This window comes from Eurypyga helias, unplaced genomic scaffold, assembly GCF_000690775.1.
Source record: "Eurypyga helias isolate BGI_N326 unplaced genomic scaffold, ASM69077v1 scaffold5002, whole genome shotgun sequence".
NCBI lineage: Eukaryota > Metazoa > Chordata > Aves > Eurypygiformes > Eurypygidae > Eurypyga > Eurypyga helias.
Window position 1 is genome coordinate 40,518 of NW_010233967.1, and position 16,831 is coordinate 57,348.

Below are 16,831 nucleotides of genomic sequence, written 5' to 3' on the forward strand. Positions count from 1 at the left end.
TCCCAGGTCATTGTTTAATAGCAGCAATGGCTACACCCACTCTTCATCCTATAAATCAATTTGAGTAGCTTAAAGCCGTACCTTTGAAGGTAACCACCTCGCCCGTCTGAGCTTTAGGAAGGCCTTTTTGACAGGCATCAGTGGTTAAAGCTAGTGTCACTCCACAGCTGCCCAAAAGAAATCCAATCTGCTGGCTGCCAGCATCCTATAGAGAAACCATGTTATAGCAATCTCACATATAATGAAGCTTTTGTACAGTTTACTGTAACTTTTCCATGTTTAGAGAATATTAAGCCAATTCATATCACTGGAAAAAAACCAAAACTTCGAGCCCATAAGACAAAAGACTGAAGTCTACGCTCAAAAGGCTCAGTTTTGCTTAGTGCCAAGGAAGTTAGATTTGGCAGTAGATCTGGCAAGCAATGGTAGCAAAGTATTCTGCAAAGCAAGGACCGTGCATCCCTCTCCACCTCAACAGGGACGTTTGTAAGTGCTGGTAAAACAGAGAGGTGGTTTGATGCTGTGTGAGTCCTGAGGCACTGAAGAGTAGAGCCTGTAGCTTTTCGGCTCTTCTATAATAGTCTCAATGTCTGTGGGATTATAGCAATATTCCCAGTAGTTATCATGTCTCTACCTGCCTGTGCATGAAATTACTCAGCATGAGAGCTGAGACAGCAGTTCTGTGTTGCATTTTAAGAAATACTTTCACACATCTTTTCAAAAATAACAAATTCAATTAATTTATACAGTTACATACATACTCTAAGACAGTTAACTTACTAGCTTCATACTATTTCCCCCCTTCCCTAACTAAATACTAATAAGGACTATAGGATTTAGGCACAGCCACGCCTTTATTTATGAAGCCATGAAAATGATGAATGCATCTGCTTACCTTTCTTGTTAGTGGAACTTCTATTGGGACAGGAATAAGCTCTGCCAGGAGACATCCATAAAACGCCACCATAAACATAACTGGATCACTATTAGGAAATACTAGAGCTACCTACAAAAATATATTAAAGCAACAGTAAGTGGGTTTTGTCATCATTTGGGGAGGGAGGGCTGCTTTTTAATTGGTGGGGAAAAAAAAACTTCACAACAACATTCAGGTTCATGTTGGGCCTACAAGGATGCTGGAAAGGAACTTTTTACAAGGGCCTGTAGTGACAGGACAAGGGGTAACGGGTACAAATGGAAAGTGGGGAGGTTTAGATTAGATATCAGGAAGAAGTTCTTCCTGGAGAGGGTGGTGAGGCACTGGCACAGGTTGCCCAGAGAAGCTGTGGATGCCCCATCCCTGGAAGTGTCCAAGGCCAGGCTGGATGAGGCTTTGAGCAACCTGGTCTAGTGGAAGGTGTCCCTGCCCATGGCGGGGGGGTTGGAACTAGATGATCTTTAAGGTCCCTTCCAACCCAAACCATTCTGTGATTCTACGTTTAACCTAGTCACAACATTAGTGTTACTGTTCCAATATGCTATTACAAGCCACAATATTACAAGGTTTTCTTTAGCTGAAGCTGTTCTGTTTTATCCAGAGACCATTTCAAAGAGCAGCCTACCCGGTCTCCAGGCTTCAGCAGTGGTTCATTCTTAGTGGTTAGTTTGTTTAGCAGGGTATACGCTAACTTCAAGCTTCGACTCCACAGCTTGCCTAGAGGAAAAGAAGACAATACACAAATTAAAAAAATAGAGACTGAAATGTTCATGCTTAATTGGCAATCTCAGTGCCTTATACACTCACTAGGCAAGTCAGTAGTATTAGAACAGGGTCAGCAGGCACATCAGCAAGTAACTGAGGAAAACTGCCGTGGTGAATTCAGTCCCACCTCACAAACCTACTGAGTTCATCCAGTGTGTCGGTGCCTGTGCGCGCACACACAGTCTGGTTGATACAACCTAACTGCATTTCCAAAAGGCACTTAAGAAGACTCTTCCTAAGGGCTCTTAGGAAAAGGAAACTGCCTGGGATAAAAAGAGAAATCCTAAGCTGGACCAAAAAGTACCTGAAATTTAAGAAACAAAGGGTAGGAATAAATGCCACAGTATCTGGCTTTGTGAAACGCCAGTTCAGTGCTCAGTAGTCCCCTATACAGCCCTCAATAATTCAGAACAAAAAATTATCCCCAGCTATTAAATACAAAGACAAGAATCTAACTACTTATTTGACACAATATAAAAATAATACTTTAATTTTTAGCCTCCAAAAAAAGAAAAGACCTTTTCTAGAAAAAAAACCTGCTCCTAAGAAAAATCAGCAACAGCAAAACTCTTCCACTGCAAATGGTACATCAAAGCAAAAATCCCGCGAAGCAGCATCCCGTGGCAAACAGGATGCATCTGGAGCTCTGCTTTCTAGTATAGGATCCACGTTCTGGACTGACATCCACACTCAATGCTTCGAGACCAACCAGCAACCGTCAGTTTTGTGTGTTTCAGTCTCAAACTCTTCAATTCAACAAGCTTTTTTTCTATGTTATTTCCAATTATATTAAAGAAGGTAGACAGGGCTGAAGCACATTCACTGCACCTGGCAGAGTCTCCAATTCAGAGCCTGGCTTCTTGTTAGCTTTCCTTTCTTTTTTTTTAACATAAAACTAAACACAGTATTCTAAACAATTCTCAAAGCTCCACTGCAAAGTAATGAAACTAACGCAGCTGCTAAGTTACATTTCCTGTACGCACACTTCATCTGTAAAGAACGCAAACAAGAAATTTTAACATTCCAACATATTATGTGCTGAAATGCTGCAGTTAACTGGCATGGGGGACACAATTATCTTCCAAAAAAATGCAATTACTATAAATAGTTCTAGTTCATTGATACAGGTGAGTTTCACTTCACACAGTAACATCCTTAAGATGTTCCTGAAGTACAAGTCTTCTCTGTCAAGACATGCAAGAACACGCTAAAACCGAGTATCTACTCTGGGAATCCGAAGGGTACATTATTAGTCATCTGTTTCTTCCTCCTATTTTACAGCAGGCTATTTTCAGTGTTCCTTGAAGACAAAACCCCACAGTCGTTTGACTTTTACAAACAGCCACCCGTAAAGAATCCATACCATATACGTTTTCCCTTCATTCACTTTCTTCAAAATTTTTCTCATACACAATGAATTAATAATTTGCATTCAAATAACTCCCTCAAAGTATCTGCCCTGAGCACAGTCAGCTCCTCTTAAGTAAAGCAAATTGTCCATTCCACGACGAACACGTAATTCTTCCCCAGGGTTATCACCAGGACCTACCGTAGGTAAGCGTATAGACGGCTTTCCCGGTGGTATCCAACGCAGTCAGACACGGGGCCTTCGGCTGGGTGGTTCCCCAGCGCTGCAGGGCAGCCAGCAGAGAGGGAGGCCAGTTGGTTACCACACCTAAGGGTTCACCTTTAAGTACATTCATTTGATTTCCTTCAGGCTTTGGTTGGTTTGGGTCAGGCTGTTGCACTAAAACCAGAGCAGGCAAAGGTCAGTCCTTACTAAATGTGCAAGTTACACATAACAGGCTATTCTATGAACTGTTCTCACCTCCTTTTTCCTCACAGCTACCACTACTACTCTGCTTTATGAGGGTGCAATGCTAATCAACTGTTGGCTTCACAAAAAAATAATTACCATCACTTTGGAGTTCTGATTCCACATTATTCAAAGGACCGGGCAAACAGGAACTGAATTTGAAGCCCTAGTTCACTCTGTTTCTCTGCTTTGGAAAGATGGTATTTTCTGCTGTTTTTTCTGCACATCTCTTGAAATGAAAGCCTACCAGAGAGATGGTTTCGGTGACAACTGGACATTTATTTTTGCTGCACCTCATTCCCTCGTTCTCAGCTGGTGATGGAGGATGACACTATAGCTCTTTAACAATGTGTTTTTAAATAAGCCAGGTGAAATGCTCCTGGTATGGATTATCTACAACTAAAACCACACTGCTCACAGAATATTTTGTTTGGTATCTGGGTCACCCCTCTCAACTGTGGAGCACTGCAGGGTTGGTATGCCATTTCCTCTCTGGAGTAGCTGGCTGTTAAAATCCTGCCCCAAGTGCTCAAGGGGAAGCACCTTGATCTCAGTCAGCAAAAAGTCATCGTCGGATTTAGCACTAACTAAAATGACACTGTCAACAAAGCTCTTCTCCACAGTGACATACATGCAAGGCACCTCCACAAAGGTTTGCCTGAGAAATCTTAGGCAAAAGCCTAAGACTGCCATCAGGTCACATCTTAAAGTGTCAAACAAATACTAACAGGGAATCCAGTAGCAGCTGCTCAAAAATGTCACACCGAGCACAAAATTTTCATTTAAGGCTACGAGAACAGTACAAAAATCATTCTCCAAGATTAGCTGATGCAGCTGGTCTTAAAGGCAGCTACATATCGCTAAGCAACTTCTACATTTGTTCAAGATGCTTTTCTTCCTGCCTGGACACATGCACGCCGAGAAGAAAACAGTGTTTCTTGGCTGAGCAGTGTCTGCAGAGCGTGTACGAGCACCATCCTTTCACGCAGTGCACAGACAAGACAGGCTGCACAGCGCACTCAAAGCGTTTAGTTGTCAACCTCTAAAATAATGGGAGCTTCTGGATTTCATGAAAAAGACATTAACAGTCATGCAAACAATTTTATCATAACAAACTCCAGTTACTAGCAAATAATTTTTTCATCTATCTGTATTTGGACACTGACCACGTCCAAAGGAGTTTTGCAGAGCAGGATGTGGAGGTGCTTGTGGACAAGCAGCTGAACATGAGCAGCCAGAGAGGCCATGGAATCTCCATGTTTGGAGATGCTCAGAACCGTACCGGACACAGCCCTAAACAGGAGGATCTCTCAGACCTGGTCCGAGCAGCAGGATGGTCAGAGGCTTCCAGAGGTCTCCCATCAGTTACACTTAGGTATTCCCTGCCTTAGTCCAAGGAGTAGCCTCTATACATTCACTGATTATCACAGGGCGGAGTTCAGAATCTCTGAGGCAAAAAGTGATGGTGGGACCATCATCAGATGTGAAAATTTCTGGATGCACCAATGAAGTTCTTGACAAAGATGTGAATAGAACTTCTCTAAATATCTGTAAATCATCGTTTTTAATATTCTCTGGCTCCTCACACTGTTCAAACTGGGCTAAATTGTTTCCAAATCAAGGGAGGAGGGCAGAGAAAAGTACACTGAGTAGGAGGGTTGAGTTGAAGATTGTGTTTCACCAGTTCACTAGCATATGACCTTTCCCTCTTTAATATAAGAACTCCACCATGATTTGTTTTCTGTTGGAAAGAGAAAAAGAAAACACTTGCTAAGATGTATCAGTTCTTCTGTGAACCGCTAAAAAAAACCGCTCACACAATGAGGGAAAATACATTTGAAAAAGTTAACCTTCTAGCAGTTCTTCAAAATCATCCACAAAAAACTCTTTCAAAGGTGGGCGCTTTGGTCTTTTCAAGGTATTTAGAAGCTGCTGGATTTTAGAGGACACTCTGCTGTTCACTGGGACACCTGCCAGACAGAAAAGATTTCATTACTTACCATATATTAATAAACCTACACTAAAACACAAGCTGCCACATTGCTGACAACATCACACTAAGCTCAGGGCAGCTTTCAGGTGGAAGAGTCATTCAAGAGGAGCAGCTTGTTTGGAAAAAAACCAGTTTTAATCAGTAACAGTTTCAGACATGGATTTATTTGTCTTAAAACCATGGTGTTCCTTGGCTACCTGGCTCATGCAGACATCTTCTCACACTTTAATTTAGCTTTTCAAACTACTGACTCCTTCATGAGAACCCAATACAGACCTCAAGAACGTTCTTTTCAAGAGTTTAGGTCCTTGCTACATCCTAACATTCATTTAGTTCTCAAACTGTGAGAATGCTTGGAAAAAATGAGTGAATCTTTCAGTATTTTACAGAGCTAGCAAAAAATAATCACAACACAAAACCGCTTTGAAGGTTGATTTTAATTTCTATACATGATATATTTTTTAATTAAATAGAAATGTGTATGTTTAGATTTATGAAAATTCAACGCTCTCAGGAAATATAAAACTAAAATGTGAGGCTAAAGGGAGAGACTGAAAGGTAGGAGGTTTATAATACAATCACCGTCTGCCGTTTCCAGAATGCTGCTGTTGTAGTCCCTGGGAACTCCTCGTACTGACGCGACCTGCGGGCGCTCATGATGTAAGTGATCCACCAGGCCAGTGGTTACATCTGGAGGTGCAGAGTGGTTATCTGCAGAAATGGAAGACACACATGGGAGCTCATCAGTCTTAAGAATCAATATAGCCAAAGTTACCACTTGGAGCATTTTTGCTGTTTTCTCACGTGTTTTTAACAAGATTCTGATTTCTGTAATGAAACCATAACCAAAATCTTCTAGATATGGATGGAATCCTGAAAGGAACTGCTGTCTCTCCAGGGTGGAGAGGAACTATTCCAGAGGGATCCAAACAAATTCTGACAGAGCGCGGTGGTTCACACCATCACATCAAGGGGAAAGCCAGGAGGTGCACTATGAGTAAACAGCACGAGTCTACAAAGAGAGTCTGTCTCACATCTGTCAGAAGAAATGCAGGCACCTAAAGGGTCACCATAAAACTGGAATGATGAGTCCAAGTCCTTTATGAAAAGAAAGGGACAAAATCATAAAGGTTAAAAGAAGGGAATTTTGCCCCAGGATAACACGAAGCACTTATCTGCAGGCTACAGGAGAATGACTTCTGCCATGAAACACAAATTAAGGTTTAAGGTGGCATTTAGGTGTGAACACATCTTGAGAGATGAGAGACTCCCTCAGAGGAAAGGAACTGCTGACTTAAAACACTGTCACCTGCAGCTTGTTTTCCTTTTGCAGCTTTTCTTACCCTGTTTTTAGCAGTCTGGTAATGACAGTGGAGCTAAAAGCTTCCTGCTTATGTTGTGGTACAGACACTGTATACTCTTCACTGGGGCATCTACGCCTGGGAACAGCTGGAATGCCTGTAACACTCAAAAACCTGTGGTGCAGATGTTACACACACTGCTCACAACAGAGGGAGTTAGCACAGGTTTCTGGGGCATTGTGAGTGGACACGACACCCTGTTACATTTTAATGGTATTTGCAATAAATACTTCAGTGCTTTAGAGTGTGTTATTTACAGAGGGAAAGCAGGGTAATTCTCAAATCCTCACATACTCACAGGGGCTTGAGAACCACCTTGTAACAACCTTGAGGCGAAATCCTGCATTGCTTGGAACTGCACCACACTGCTGTGCTGCAGAGCATTGCTTAGGGAATACTGTCATTCCAATACAGTGACTTGATGATGGAACAGTTTCGAATGTAATCACAGGTTAGGAAATGGCAGTGTCCGGGAGAAGTGTCTGAACAAGTTAAAACAAGAATATTCAGAATCCTTACGAGTAAAACCAGGAGTGCAACAGGAAAGAGCTTACGAACACGCTGCTGCCCTGTGCTGGAGGGACTGCTTGGGGCCATGCAGCTCTGCAGCGATACCCCTGAAGGGCATCAGCACGTCACAAAGTCTGCAGGAAGCGTGGGCAGAGCTAGGCAGTGCTGTGACAGACGGACATTACCCTACCTGTTCTGAGGAAGCCATCAGCACTACGGTAACAAGTGCACATGGCTCTGTTCACAGCTTTCCAGAGCTGACCTACAAGCCACTAGTACAGCACCAAGCAGCTTCAGAGGAGACCACCAGAAGGAAAAATTAAATCTATTACACACTTTCCAACAGTCACCACTGCAGAGCCAATTTCTGGACATCTCTCTGACAAATGCCCGGTGAGAACCAGTAACAAGACAAGGTGACAACTCTGTGTAAAGGTGATCTGTATAACCACTTTACAGGGCGTATAGTAAGCCCACGTATCCAGGGTAAATTGAAATGTTCTTGCTGTGTTCTATATACTTTTTGAGCTGCTTTCTGTTTGTTTGTTTATTTCCCTTAGCTTTACCAAAGTCCCAAAACATGGGTATCAGGCGGTATACAAATTCATCACAGAAAAGGACTCAGTCACGTGTACCTGGTTCCTGTACTGCAGTATTAGCCCACAACTCATACTCCTCAACTCACAACCCCTGCAGTGATTATCAGTGTCTGAAGCTTCCATTCCTTGAATACACCAGCAAAAACTACATTTAGGGACCTATCTGCACTGTGGCTTCATCAGTGGAAGGCCCCAAAGCGGCGTTCCCGCAGATGAGGTTGTCACCACAAAACACTAGGGTGACTCAAAACGTACACGCGAAGGCACGTACACACAGGTACAAACATAACAAAAGAGACAGACACACACTACGGGACTTGGTGCACATCCAGGCCAGAAGTCACGCACCAAGTACAGGAGTTGGGATGCTGAATGGATGCAGGCTTTACCATGCGTATTTCTGTTGGGAAACAGCAGTCTTCTGCCCACAGGCGTGGGGCAGGTATTCGAAATACAAAAGCTCTGCAATTAGGTGCTGAAAAATAATGTAAGGAAGAAGCTATTTGGGAACATTTACAGGAGAGCTGTGTACTTGGGAACAGTTCAAAGCAATCACACACAAAAAAATGAGAATGCTCAGAAAAGACACAAAAAAACCCCATTAACAATCATTCCCAACTGAAAGCAAGCAAAAAAAAATAGCTATATACAGAGGTGCTAATCTCCAGCATTCACATCCCTGACAAGCAGCTCAGAGCCAGGTTTCATGTAAATCCATGTCCCTCACCACAGAAGGGAAATGGCAGGGGTCCTCATGAACAACTTCTCTGCTGTCCACAGCTACTTTATCTTACATACAGCAGAGAAATGACTCTCCCTCACAATTCTGCCTTGAGATGGCAAAATTCTTTCTATGCATGTAGAAGGAGTAAGTTCAATTTTCAGTATTTATCCTCAGATAAAAATCACATTAGCTTCATTAATTATTTAGGCATCGTATTAATATATGCCCACGAGAATCCATGAAATTAGTCTGTATCATCTAGAGATACTGTGGCAAAGCACAGCAAGAAAGACCGTGAGTAGTCAAAAAATAAGGCTCAACAGACTTGTGACTTCAGGAATAAAGTTAATTGGATTAGACTGAAGTACCTTTCCATTATTGATTAGAAGACAGAGATAAATGCAAAACAGAGCAGTGACTCAAGAAAGAACATATGGGATATGATATAGAAAAATCAAAAGCTGAGCACTGGAGAGAAAATAGTCTTCAAGGAGGAGTCTCAGGATGAAGACTTTAAGTCCCTACCTAGCAGGAAGTTGCGTGAGACCGAGAGAGGGCTGTGAATTATGGGTTTGCCTCTAGGAAACCACTCAACCAAAATGGACTAGAAGTTTAATGAACTGTATTGGGACACTAGAAAAAAAAGAGCGCACCAACCCCAGTCAGAACACCCAACAGGATCTACAAGCCCCTACTTCATTCTTGCATTTCCTCTTCAATAAACTCCTTGAAACTACTCTATCAAGCTTTACTCTTACAACTCCTGTAAAACAGCAGTTCAAAACACCTACTCTTATAATCCTGCTTCCCTTTAAGAAAAGGAATCGCACTTTTAAGTCTCTCAATAAATAGTGGATCAAATATAACGATCATCCATTTTTCCAGTTACTTCACCAAGAGCTAAGTTGGGAAATACTCCACAGTTTAGATGGTGACCTTGGAAAAAAACCCTAGACCCACTGCTAGCCTTATTCATCTTAAAGAAAATCTTACACTAAAAAAAATAAAAAAGCCCCCAAAACAACATGGAGATGTTGGCTTTGCTTTTATAGGTGAAAGACAAACAGCTGAAAAATAATGCCCACAAAACGCTGTAGCCTTGCACTTCAGCACTGCAGTCTGCTGCTGGGGAATTCAGTATGATCTCATCATTATAAGTGTAAGATGGGGAAGATGAGCTGCAAGGCAGCAATCTGCTAAATTTAAATTCTCCAATATAACTAAATTGTGAATAGTTATTCAGTGCATAGTCAATATACAGAACATTCTAGTAAGGCATAGTATTTAAAATACATAAGATGTCTTTTATACTGCTGATGCCAGCACATTAACTGAGAAAGTGAACAAACCTATTTTTTGCTCTAGGACAAGTCCAAGGGCTCCTTTTTGAAAGTATACTAGTACTTAACGATAATCAAAAAAAGTTTGCAATGTAGGAACTGAGTAAGTTTTCAAATTCTTGTGGGCAAGGAAGACTATGGACCAACATGAAAAACGTCACAACCGAATTTTTACTGGACATGCATGAACGCTACCAAGCTAGAAATGAAAACTGATGGAATATGGCAAGCATTTCAGAAGTGAGGAAGATTCTTATGCAAAAGGGTGTTTTTGTTTTTTTTTTTCCCCAAAAGCACTGGAAATTTCACCTTTTAAATATTTTCGGTAGATCAGCTCTTAATGATCCCCGAGCTTCCTTCCCCATAGATGTCATAACTGTGTATTTCTTTGCCATTAATGAAATTTCAAACCACTCCACTGCATGCAGTCCAACATTCAGCTACTTAAACGCTGGACTTTGAATTGTTAGTAAGACCTTGGCTTTGCATGCTATTTCGATGATTAAATAGTCCTGATGGATAGGTCCTAAGAAGCTAGATGTGAAATGTGGTATGTATTTATATGGCCTGAGATAGCAGACATAACAGGATGCTGTGTTACATTCTGCATACCTTGTAAGCTTTTACAGCTACATGAAGTATTTTATCAATCACACTTACAATTATGGCTAACCTTCCTGGTTTATTTGTTATTTTTAAGGAATTAAACATGATTCCTATAAATCTATACTGTGAAATCCAGAATGCCCTCAAAGCAAGGTGTAGGCACATCCCATTTTAATTATATCCACAAAGTTTTAAAAAAAAAAAAAAAAATTGCAGATTTCTCATTATAAATAAGCTTGTAAATGGGAAGACGAAAATTTAGATTCCTTGACAGGCAGCAAGATGGGCATGCTTTGTACAAACAGGAATCATTTCACTAGCAACAATGCGACAAAAGTTAACCAAAGAGGCAAATCTTTCTAACTGTGTTTAGGGATGAAATACTGATGAAGTGCAGAAAAATGAACAAAGCCAAATGCTGCCCATAACTTTGTGAGACACAAGACAAAACCCGACATTTGTGCCTTAAATTATGTTAACCAACATCTCTACGTACACTCAGTTTGAATCTAAAGCATTTCAATGTGTTTTTCCTCCGCTGACCTAACCTGTTCTCCAAAACAAAATAGAAAAACCCACCTGCAGAGTGTATATAAAAAAAAAACAGGTAGACAAAAAGTCAGGGCAGTAGAGCACTGAAACTGCCAAACCCTGAAACAACGCCTGTGATGCCTACCGTGCAGTAGCAGAAGCACAAGAACTTCATGCTACAGCCCACAGGTGAATTACAAACATCATTCCTCACTGCATTTTTCTGAATCACTCTGGGGAAAAAGGCTATTTGAAATACAAAGTTCTTGTTTATCCTCTAGGTCCTTCCCCCTCGTTTAACATCAGTGTGGAGCTGCTGTGCGCGCATAAATCCATTATCAGCCTCCACTGCAAAGACCCTGTAAAAATTATTTCCATGGTGGAAGAGACTGTTTTTCTCCCTCCCTACCAAATCTTCCGAAAGCACAAGACTAGCTGCTCTGCATTTTAAGACAAAAAAAAAACCCCAAAACCTGAAGTTCTGCACCTTCAGGGTTACAGAGATTGAGACAAAACCCACATTTACATTTTGACTTCTCAGAACTTCTGTATTTTCACTCTAGTTTCACGATAAGGGACTATTCATGACTTCAATTTTAATTGAAGGGGGGGAAAAAGAAAATATCACATTTCAGCTTGAATTCTAGCTTTGTTGGTACCTCTGATTTAATAACTTCCTAAAAGATTTTGGATGCTTTTCTAGTCTTTGGGGTGCTTATCGATTGAGTCACCTTTGAAATCCTTAACCTGACACTGTCCAGGGGAAATAACATGCAGATTGGAAAGCATGCACCACAAGAAATGATCCTTTTGAAATTCTGCTTTTGAATCCAGTAAAACTGAACCTTAGTTTCTTGGTAAATCAAGCATTTTACCAACAAGGCATGTTCAGATCTCATGAACAACTGGTTTGGGTTAAATTAAATACATTATCATACATACCCGGTCTGGATTGTACATTTTAAGGCTAATTACAGATATCTTCTGGTGAAGACTTTTGTGTTTAGCCCTGCTTTGGGATTCGCAATTTGATTTTATTCCAACCACACAGGCAGTTCTTTACTGACCTAGCTGGGTGTGTGCCATGAGATCTGCAAGCACAGTGGCAGCAGCGGTGGCAGTAGCAGTATTGGAAGCAGCAGCAGGTTTCCCTCCTGGATGAGATGAGGTGGAGGATGCAGAGGATGAGGTGGAGGAGCCCTGAATAACCCGGTTAAGCCAGGGCTCTACGTTGGAATGGCTCTGGAACGGAGTGGAGGTGATCCGCCCTTGCCGACGTAACGAGCCCTCATCTTCTGATGCTGACGATGTGTCTGTGATTAAAATAACGATGACAGGCATGTAATGTGGAAATGACCCAACAGACGGAACATGAAGTTTTCCATGTTCTTCACGCAGCGTTCCCATGTGCTACACATGAGATGCATGTATTAAGCAAATGGTATATTCGCATGCACAGATTCTGCCCATTGCCATTTTTTAGGTTAATGCAACAACAACTACACGTTATCGCTAGAACACACCTGAGGCAAGGTTTCAGTTGCCTCCTGCATTTGGAATGACGTAAGACTGACGTTAGGCTTCCACCTGAGGCACCTAGTACCTGTCAGTGAGCATACCCCATCTATTCCACTGAGAGAGTATTTCTATTCTGAACAGAAAAACTGGATCTCACCCCACCTGAACAAACCCCATTACGTTTTCTTGTTGTGTATTTTTACTTTTGGGGGAGTAAATTCTTCACTTGGATTCTTTTGACAAATTTTTTTGAGAACTGATTACTAAAAAAAGCACAGTGCTATGAAGTTCAATGAACCAATCTTAGATTAATGTCATTAATCTAAGAATAATTAAAATGAATGTAAAAGCACGTTTTTAACCTCATAAACTGATATCAAAGAGCACTACATAAAAATGCAGAATAAAGCACCTTTTCATTCTAGATGTGTATTTGCTGCTGTTAGAAGTCGGATAAAGTGTTCCTCTTTCAATTACCATTCAGTTATTTACAACTTTGTACAAGTTCCCTTTGGCACTCTATCTTTCCATATTTATCATCCACTCAATAATAAATAAAAAGATCTTCCTAAATATCAAGAAAATACATCCCTGTTGATTCAGAGTAAAAACCAAAAACTTTTGCAACAGAAAAAAAAATCTTCCCCTCCTATAGAGACTTCTTTATTTTAAGAACTTGATGCTTTATATACTTCCCTCCCACATTCCCCCCAGGGAATTAAAGGAAAGCTCCTAAAACAACGCATTGCCCATATACTGATAAAGTTCACGTCATCAAGTCAGTTTTAGTCACACATAATGGCCAGACCAGTTACGAAGACAGCAGGAACTGAAAAGCAGCTTCTGCAAAAGACAGGGTGTCCATGGCTATGCTCTGGTCTCCCCCAGAGATGGAACTCTTGGCTGATAGCGAGGTGGGTTACATCAGAAATTCTCAAACATTAATCTTGGCTTTTCCTTTTTTTTTTTTTAAAATCCTCTAAACACTTAACTGTTCAGCTGTACACAATTACATATGAATTTTATTGAAACCACATTAAAAATATTTTCCTCATCTTTGGCAACAAAGTTCAGTTCTCAGGTGTTTACTTTTCTGAATTTGAGCATTTCCAATAGCTTCAGGATAATTCCTCTTAAACAAGCTAAACCCACAAAAATCAGAAATCCTTTCAGTAGAAGGCATTTTCAAAGTTAAAATCACAGATCTCTCATGACTTGCCCATCCCAAAGTCAAACACAACACTTTTGAGTGAAAATACACAAACAATTGATCTTTGAGAGGATACAGCTGTGGTGCATCACCATCCCTGGGTCCGTGCCTTGTATGGTGTTTCTGGCCTACCGCCACGGTTGTACTTTTTGGCTGCTGACTCCATCTGCTCCTGGAGAGCGGCCAAACCTGCCCAATAGTGTCTGCAACCTTCCCTTTCTTTTAGGCAAAAATAAACAAAGCCAGGAATGTGGAACACCACAGGATCACAGTCAGGTTTGAATAAAAGAGTAAGAATAAAAACTACAGAAAATAAACAGGTTCTCAAAGAATACATGCTCTGATAGTATCTCCTCATCCAGATACAAGTTTAACAAAGTCTTTCTACAGTTTCTAAGCTTTCAGATGTTTTACATAAACAGAAGAAAAAAAACCAAACAAAAAACCCCCACTTGAAATATAAAATATTGACTGTGTATAAAAATGAAGGATCCGTACCAAAAACCTTCTAATATCAAAACATAATTACAACAGGAAAGCAGCAAGGTAACGTCAGCGACTAGCTCTGCGACAGTCACAGGAGTCAATCAGTGGTCCTGGGTGTGCTGTGAGCAGAACGCTATGTACTTGGCTCACGGCTCTTCCTAGCTGGGACCTGACCCAAGGTAGCCACAGAAGCCACCACCCTTTGGACCAAACTTGCATTAAGACTACAGCCCAAGCTCTGATCACGTGAAATCCATATGGGGAGGATGAGAGAGTTGATGGGACGAAAACAAAAGTACATTACAAGTTTTTGGAAGGATGACTGCTGGAAGCATTTCCACTACAGCCAGTCAGATGATGGTTTTGACTTTAAGGCTGTGACTATAATCCGATGCTTCCTTCCTGGTGTGCCTGATGGTAACTCCTTGTAACAGAAAGCCTGGGTTTAATTGCATTAACTTCTGGCAATACAGGAATTTTAAGGAAGTGGTTTCATGGCTCAAGAAAGCAAAACTAGATGCTTCAGGGCTACTCAGGTTCTCTGCAATTTCAGATCTTTCTTGCTGAGCTAACTTTGCAAATAAAGGCAGGCCCACAAAAAGACCACTATTTTTGTGAATTGATACAGCTGAAGCAAGCCCTCAGAATATTTTTGACTTGCCTGATCTCCCACAATACGGAATTCATCCTGTGGCCCATTCTCTACAAGAGATAAGGGTATCTCCTAACAAGTCACCTTCTCTTAGAAACAGCAAGACGGATCGCAGAGACACTTAACTCCTCTTTCGGAATACATTAGTTCGGGTGCTTCTGTATCGTTCTAGAGCCCAGTGTGAGTAGACTTGTCTTCCCTGCTTCCTGGGCAGGCCTGTTTGAAGACGGCCCTCTCCAGCAGCAACACACAACGCCACCCAGGCAAACAGGGGCAGACCCATGGCCTCCTCCCGCTGCTGTCCTGGCTCAGCAGGCTGGCAGTCAGATGCACACACACGTACAGCCCTACAGCCGCTGGGCTCGGACACTCGGCCTGCCCAGTAAGCTGGCCCTGGATCCCCGTCTCCTCAGTTGTTGGCACCTGGATGTACAAGCCCGAGGCTGCAGCCCGGCTCCACTTCCTCGTGTGCACTGACTGAGCCAGCCCCTCCACACAGAACAGACAGTGTGTGTCCCCCGGGAGAGGCATCAGAAGTGGGGTCTACCAGTAGGAGAGGACAGCTAGAGGGTCAGGTTAGGGCACGGCAGGGAAGTGTACCACTTACACACGACCAGCCCTTTTTATCCCCTTACACTGTTATTTTCCCCACACATGCTCCTCCCCAAATCACCTTAATCTACCTCTCCCTCTGTCTGTGGTTCCTCTCCTAAACATCCTGTAAACAAGCCTCACGCAGTCCCCAAACACTTTCGCTCTGCATCCCATAATGCATCCCATACTCCCAGTCCAGAAGCTGCTCTTATGTTGCCTGTCTCATGGGTTTCATGCCTGGAACAGAGCGCTGAGGCTCTCCAGGGACAGCCCTGCCATTCTTCCCCACAATCCTCTGGGCCTGTGGGGAATGGGCCTGTGACAGGCCGATGGCTCCTGGGACAAGCCTGGCGGGAGCTGGGGCAGGGTACTATTTGGGCTACCCCATCTGCCACTCTCTGTGGGAAGGGGTGCAGACCTGCTTTTATCACACAACCTAACGTTTCACCCACAGCATCTCAATTGGGATTTTTAATGGTCACTCAACCCCCACAAGACTTGGCTCCTCCAGAGCCGCACGCCAGGCCCTGAGCTCAGGCACAGCGGGCGCAGCAGTAACCGCAGGGACGCTGCTTCCAACCTGTCCCGAAGGTATCCAAAACGGTATTTTGGAGAATGGTGCTTTGGTTCTGTCAAGAAAACTGCAAGGAGATTCCTTCTAGTTTTAAATGCTAAGGGAGACAGGAAAGCATAGCTGTCCTCTGCCCTCAGCAGAGCCTTCGGATGCCCTCAGTACACCACAGCTTGGGCAGAGCAGCGGCGTGTTCTTGTCGTGACATGCCTCACACCAAGCACACAGTGATTTGTCACACTAGGGGAAAGAGAAAAGGACAGAGTGATGCTAGATGAAATGCACCACTGCCTGTTCTGTCAGAGTTTATTTTTTGGAGTGTGAGAGGGAATACTGCTTTCAAGAGCCATAAACAGAAGCCTCAGGGCCTTTCTCCCTGAGACTCACTGTACAGATGGTTGACTATACATTAATTTTCTCCAGGATTTCACTTTATGCAATTCACAACAACTTTCACGTATCAAAACAACACGAACACAAGAAACCCAAAGAGTACGATAACCGCCCTGCTGCAACAGCTGCCCTCATGGGCTTCTGAGCACAGGCGTGATAGAAATATTCGCTTATCAAAATGCATCATACCTTAACGTATCTTACAGGCCAAAACGTAAGCGTGAA

General features: G+C 42.4%; 1 protein-coding gene across 1 annotated transcript in view; it reads right to left on the reverse strand.

Moving 5' to 3' along the window:
* DIP2A (DIP2 disco-interacting protein 2 homolog A (Drosophila)) overlaps positions 1–16,831 on the reverse strand; it is a gene marked incomplete at its 5' end in the record, with an annotated part of 77,789 nt that overhangs the window by 38,611 nt on the left and 22,347 nt on the right. Inside the window, 7 exons of the mRNA XM_010161878.1 lie at positions 82–205; positions 896–1,006; positions 1,563–1,654; positions 3,252–3,449; positions 5,369–5,488; positions 6,094–6,222; positions 12,250–12,495. Of these exons, the coding sequence (XP_010160180.1) occupies positions 82–205; positions 896–1,006; positions 1,563–1,654; positions 3,252–3,449; positions 5,369–5,488; positions 6,094–6,222; positions 12,250–12,495 (1,020 nt within the window). The remainder of the gene's footprint in view (positions 1–81; positions 206–895; positions 1,007–1,562; positions 1,655–3,251; positions 3,450–5,368; positions 5,489–6,093; positions 6,223–12,249; positions 12,496–16,831) is intronic.